General features: G+C 44.4%; 1 protein-coding gene across 1 annotated transcript in view; it reads right to left on the minus strand.

The window, feature by feature from the left end:
* The window catches only part of NEK5 (NIMA related kinase 5), a 70,533-nt gene extending 67,294 nt beyond the window's left edge, over nucleotides 1–3,239 (minus strand). The window contains 2 exon segments of the mRNA XM_087436111.1: nucleotides 1,408–1,546; nucleotides 3,069–3,239. Of these exon segments, the coding sequence (XP_087292237.1) occupies nucleotides 1,408–1,524 (117 nt within the window). The 5' untranslated portion in view covers nucleotides 1,525–1,546; nucleotides 3,069–3,239.
* Nucleotides 3,240–6,556: the final 3,317 nt, after the last annotated feature.

Consider the following 6,556-nt stretch of genomic DNA (forward strand, 5'->3'; position numbering starts at 1 on the left):
CACAGATAGCTAGCTGTGTTGAAGATACCTAGCTGGCAGAGGGAACGCAGGACTAGGGAGCTGAAAGATATCGGGGCTGAAGAGAGTTTTAAGAGTGATCTGCTTAGTGGTAAAGACAACTGAGGTGAGACAACTGCCAGGTGACGATGTCCAGAAAGAGAAGAGAGTCAGCAAAGGACAGAGGGCTGGGGACATAGAGAGAGTGAGCAGACAGAGAGGCCTGAGAAAGAGCAGTCAGATAAACAAAAGAGACAGAGCAGAATAGTGTGGAAGGAAGCTCTTCAGGCCACTAGAATAAGAGGTCATTAGAAGTATACCATGGATCCATGAAAAGGGACCTATATTGGTAAATAAAGCATTCTTGCAGAAGCTAATCATCTACACATGAGCTTTAATGTAAGTTTGGGTAGTCTTTTTTCTTTGCAATTCTAAAAATTGTGATAAAATATTTATAACATAAAATGTATACCATTTTTACCATTTTTAAGTGTACAGTTCAGTGGCATTATGTACACTCACATTGTACAATTTGAGTATTCCATTTTGTACACATTTTGCACAGAAGTTTTTCCGCTACTCTCATTTATAAATCCTCTAGAAGGCAACCAACAAGACTTGCCTTAAAATTAATTCTAGCATACCATGGACACTGTTGTCCCAATATATCTTAAAACAAACACATCACTAGAGAGGGTGACATAAACTCCAACCAAGGGGAATTTAGCAAAAATAATTCCTTTTTAATTAAATATACTTATTTTCCAAACTCATTAGACTAACAATAATGTACGGTTTTCCTCCATTCACTCAACACATTCAATAATATTTTTGAGACCTATTATGTGCCAGGCACTGTTCTGCATGCTGAGGGAGACAGATGATAAACGAGTGAAGAAATAAGTGAGCAAAGTCATTTCTGATCATTATAAAGGCTATTAAGAAAATAAACCCGGGGGGTGTGCCAGGAGTGGTTGAGGTTGGGGAGCCTTGGCTAGGATGTTTGGGGAAGGTCCACTTGTGGAGGCGACCTGAAAATAAAGAGAGAGTCAGAGGAAGTGCACCACCCCAGAGCAAAACAGAAAACTCAGAGCAACAGAGGAGGGTGCAACCTCATAGGCCTCGCAGGCCACCCTACAGAGGCCGTAGGAGCCAGACGGATGGGATTTTCTTTTTTTTCTTTATTTCCTTTTCTTTTTTAAAAAAATGAGATCACTGGTTGCTGTTTGGACAATGGACCTTAGGAGATTGTGAGGACAATGGATTTAGGAGGTTAACAACAAGAGTCAAATGAGGCTAAAGTTCATATTTGTTCATACACACACAAAAATGTGTTTCCTTTTATACTGGATTAAAAGCCTGCTGAATATACCACTGAAAATGAACAGGAATTAGAACTTCTTAACTTACCTTTCCAAAATTGATCTCTTTTATAACACAGGGCTTGCTATCTGATTTCCCTTTGGCCAAGTAAGCTTTCCCGAAGGCACCTTCCCCAATGGCCTTAACCACATCATATTTATCCATGGTCTCCAATGCACAGAGGTTCCTGGAATTAGAGTAAAGAAATTTTATCGCACATTTTTCATAAACACTAACGAAGTCAGAAAATTGATCACTAAAATGCAAAAGAACTCATTTTGCTAAAACTTTCCTTTCCACCTCGCCAAGACAGTCAGATAACTTTCTTTTGTTGCCAGAAGTAACAAAGTGAGACACAGCTTCTCGGGGTGGGGGGAGCTCCGAGGTCAGACTTGGGTTGTAGCTCAGCTTTGATACACTGTAGTGTTGTGATCTTAGGCAAGTCACTTAACCTCGAAAAACCTCACTTTCCTAATTTCTAAAATGCAAATAACAATACCTGGTTTTGCACATTTGTTCTGAGAATGAAAGATATGATACCCGCGGCGCTTGGCATCTCTCTGTAAAGCAGGAATGTACTTACGCTCACGTAGTGTTACAGTCCAGCCTTTCTCAGTGGGAAGGTGCTGCCCCCTAGGGGACATTTTGGAAAATTATGGAGTTTTCTTCTGTTCGCAGAGACGGAGAGGCACTACGGCATTTAGAAGCGGTTGGGGCCTCAGATACTAAGATTCTGCGATGCAAGCGACAGTCCCGCACAATAAAGGATTATACGCGGCCCTACAACCTTTGAAAGTCTCTTCACACATTCACGTGCGTGGAAAAATCCGTTTATAATAATCTGCGGCTAGAACCAAACTTTATCTTACATCTAAATACGAAGTAATTTTTGCACAGTTCTAATTAACACTGAATTTTCGAGGAACGCAACTACACGTAAATCAAGACTTGACTGCACTTTAGTTTGGAACTTTACCAAGAACTGCTGACCGTTTTTGGAAAATCACGCCCCCACTGGCCGCGCTGCTCCTGGTAGCCGAGACCTAACAGTTTGCGGTGGTCACCGTCAGGTGACTCCAACCCTGGCGCGGGCCCCCGGCTACTTCACTGTTTCTTTGAGTGTAGGAGTACCAAGCATTTACAGATGGAAATACAGACTTGATTATAAACTGTTTCCTTGCATTTCTCCTTTATACTACAGTTAGGGCATAATAATGATGTTAAAAAATTGAGTGAGCAGGCAGGTTTTGTTCTTGAGTAATCTGCGTCAGGGTAGGAAGGGGGTACCACTGGGTGGAATGGGGCTTGGAACCAGCTCCGCAGCCAGGGGAGTCTGGGGACACCTGAGGACCGGGTTTTGAGGGTGGCGGTTGCGGAATCGGAACTCGAGGGCACCAGCGCGGGAACTGCGGGACTGCCACTCTCCCGGCCAGGTGGCACCAGGAGGTAGAGTCCCCAGGTTTCGGGAAAAATTCCTCTCCTTTAGGGCCACTCTGGGAGGCGGCCGGCAGGTGGGCGCCGGAGCTCGCTCCTGCCCGGGAGCTCGGTGCGCTGCGCGTTGCCATGGAGACGGACGCGGCCTGGGAAGCGAGACCTGTTCTCTGCAGCCCCAGTCTCCCCCGGCGGGGACTCCATCCCTTTCCCCGCGGCTCCTGGAGTCGTGGGGGCGGCTCGGGGTAAGGACTAAGGGGTGCGTGCCCGCAGCATACCTGCTCCGCCGGCTCCGCGGGGCGAGAGAAGCGTCCCGGGTGGATCCGGGTTCTCGGGGCTGCCGCGCCTCCAGGCGGCCGGGGCGGAGCCGTGCGAGGGAACTGGGCGGGGCACGGCGTCCGGGCGGCAAGAGGACCGGTTCACAATGTTCACCCGGAAGAGGGGTCAGAGGCCAGGGAGTTTGCAGACCAGGCCGGATCACCTCCCGTTGCCTTAGCTCGGGACTCCTGTGCATAACACTCAACAATCACACGGCTCCTAGTTCTTGTTTACGGTGGACCAGATGCTTTGCATACGTTATCTCTATTTTTGCAACAACCCAGCAAGGTAGTAGTCTCCCAGTTTTACAAATGAGCTAAACTAAGACAGAAAGTTTCTTGCGCAAGGTCTCAAATATTTCGAGAGTTGGAGACTGGAACGGAATCCTACTCTTTTGACCAAAGCTGGCGGCCTCCCATAGGATCCTCTTACAAAACTGGCTGCGGCCCAGTGGTCTGCAAACACGCTTCTCTCCCCTTCCGCCACCGGCCTCCGTTCCCCATTCTCCATTGCACGTCAAACTGCTATCTAAAACGTTTCATTACATGTTTAAGTAGCCGAAAAGGATAATTTTCAGCAATTATAAATATTGACACACAACATATCCAAAGAAATCTAAATACCATGGCAATTTGAAACCCACCACCATCCTTTTATTTTTTTAAACTAAGCTCTTCTTTAACAATCAGGAAGTTTACATCATTCCTTTCTCTCCCTGAACTCCTATGTCCATAGGTAATGTTTTTCATGCTTCAAAGTCTTATTGATCACCCTACCACAAAAATAGAAATTAATTTATATTTCCTAATCATAGGCTTTTATTTATTTATTGTGTGTGTGTGAGGAAGATTAGCCCTGAGCTAACATCCGATGCCAATCTTCCTCTTTTTTGCTGATGCAGATCGGCCCTGGGCCAACATCAGTGCCCATCTTCCTCTACTTTATATGGGACGCCACCACAGCAGGGCTTGACAAGCAGTGCATGGGTGTGCGCCTAGGATCCAAACCTGTAAACCCTGGGCCAGGGAAGCAGAGTGGGCAAACTTAACCACTATGCCACTGGGCAGGCCCCAGGCTTTTATTTCTCGATTCAATTAAAATTACTAGTACACAATTGATCAAAATAAAATATATCACAACACTGATACTTATTAAATATAAAAAGCAAAATGGTATTGGCCTTTCATCTCTTAAAGACCTTAATGAGCTTTCCTCTTCCCCCTCCCAATTAGTCCAATTAGTATCCATAGATGAATGCTTTTTGCTGGAAGAGACAAGGTTCAACACTGATTCTTTTCTGTTTTCCTTTCTCTCTCTTTTTTAAAGCTGTAAGTGCTGTGAAATCCCATTCATAGAAGTAAATAGGAACTGGAAGTTTTGTTAAAAGTGCCCTCAATTCTTGCCTAGTTGTATGTCAAGAATCATATAGTAATCTATCACTAAAAATGTTTTTTTTTTAATTTTATTGATTTATTTTTTCCCCCAAAGCCCCAGTAGATAGTTGTATGTCATAGCTGCACATCCTTCTAGTTGCTGTATGTGGGACGCGGCCTCAGCATGGCCGGAGAAGCTGTGCGTCGGTGCATGCCCGGGATCTGAACCCCGGCCGCCAGCAGCGGAGCGCGCGCACTTAACCGCTAAGCCACGGGGCCGGCCTAAAAATGGTTTCTAAACATCCATCAGTCTCTTGAAATTTCATTAAAAGCAAAACCCTGTGATTTTCAAAAGGATTCGTCATCCAATCAAGACTCATTCAGTCTCTTAATAACTATACATAATTTCAAGTTCCCTTTGTTTGACAGTTTGGAAATGTTTACACCCTGGGGCAATGCTAAGATTTGAGATGACTAAGAGATACAGAATACAGTACTTATGGAAGCTGAGTATCTAGAAATATCCTTAAAACTATCCCTGCCTACCTTAACTCTTGAAAAGTCTTCAAGAAAGTGGTGGAAGAAAAGGAGCTAACCTAAGTAACTTTGAGAAATGGTGTTTTGACTGGAAACTGTAAGAGTAAAGACAATAGGAACAATCCATAAGCTCTGTAGTTGGGAAATTTGTTTCACATAGGAGTATGGGTTAATAATTTGGAAACTACTTGGCACGTATACTGGAGTTGAACAACTAAGTAAGTGGATGGTGGATGCTGGAAGGCAAGTTTCTCCATCAGAGAGAGAAGCTACAGAAAAGCAAGAGGGGAAGCTAGAATAAACTCTGTGGTACTGGAGTAGAGTCCAAGACGTCAGTATGAACCCATGCTTAGCTTAATATACACAAAGATTGAGACATAAAGAAACGACTACAGATGTGTGTGTGTACACACATGGTAGTATACAGATATATCCTAGCCTAGTCTGTCTCTCAGCCCTGCTGAGAGGGCTACAAGCAGTGACACCCCAGTAATAATAAGCATACCCAGCACCCAAATCCTGGTTTCTAAACCAATGAAAGGAACCAGGGCTCCTTGGAGAACCGGCTGATTCTGCGGCTGGAGCAGAAATGGTAAAAGATGAGCCTAGACCATCTTCCTGTAGTGCCAGAGAGTAAGGACGTGCTCAAAACACAAAAGGATGAGGGCACGTCAAAGGGACAGGAGCCAACCTGAAACAACTCCCAATGGCCAAAGCCACAACAATTTAAGCAACAAAACAAATGACATAGTACTGGATTATACCCCCCCGGAGGTAGAGCTTAATTCCTCTCCATTTGAGTACAGGCTGGACGTAGTTACTCCCTTAGAGTGAAGAGAGCACGGAAATGGAAAATTAGTGACTTTACAGTGGGGAACCTGGCAGACAGTGCCTTCACCAAGTGATCACGCCATGTTGAGATCATATACCCCCTGACACAAGGTGATGGGAAGGGCATTTCACCTCTGTAGTATTCTTCCCCAAACTCCTTAAGCTCAGTCACATCATGAGAAAAACAGATAAACTCCAATTGAGGGACATTCCACAAAATACCTATCCAATACTCTTCAAAACATCAAGGTCTTGAAAAATAAGAAAAGACTGAGAGACTGTCAGTGACAAGAGGAGACTAAAGATGACCAAATGTCTAAGTGTAAATAAAGTGTGTAGGGGTGAGGGATCTATACCACAGTTTTTGCATGTTAAGATAAAAGAATTGTTTAAATCTTTAAAAGATGTATGTTATTCCATATTTCAGCAGATCCTTAGTAATGATCCTACTGCAGTTTCACAACTATTTCACCCATTCTTCACTTGAGTATTGTTCCCTATATCAGGTCAGGCTTGCGCTATTTCCATACTTGCCCCTGTGGGATCCCTGAGAGGAGGCTATTTCTTCTTTAGTAAAATATTCTCACCTCCCTAAAGCATCACAGTATTAAATGACAGGACTCAGCACAGGTGTGTCATGGTGACCCATACCTGTTGGGATCCCCCTCCCCCTCATTAGCAATAGTTTCACAACACTCTCTAGTTTC

This window comes from Ceratotherium simum, chromosome 10 (genome assembly GCF_057802395.1).
Source record: "Ceratotherium simum simum isolate JZ-2026a chromosome 10, ASM5780239v1, whole genome shotgun sequence".
Classification (NCBI taxonomy): domain Eukaryota; kingdom Metazoa; phylum Chordata; class Mammalia; order Perissodactyla; family Rhinocerotidae; genus Ceratotherium; species Ceratotherium simum.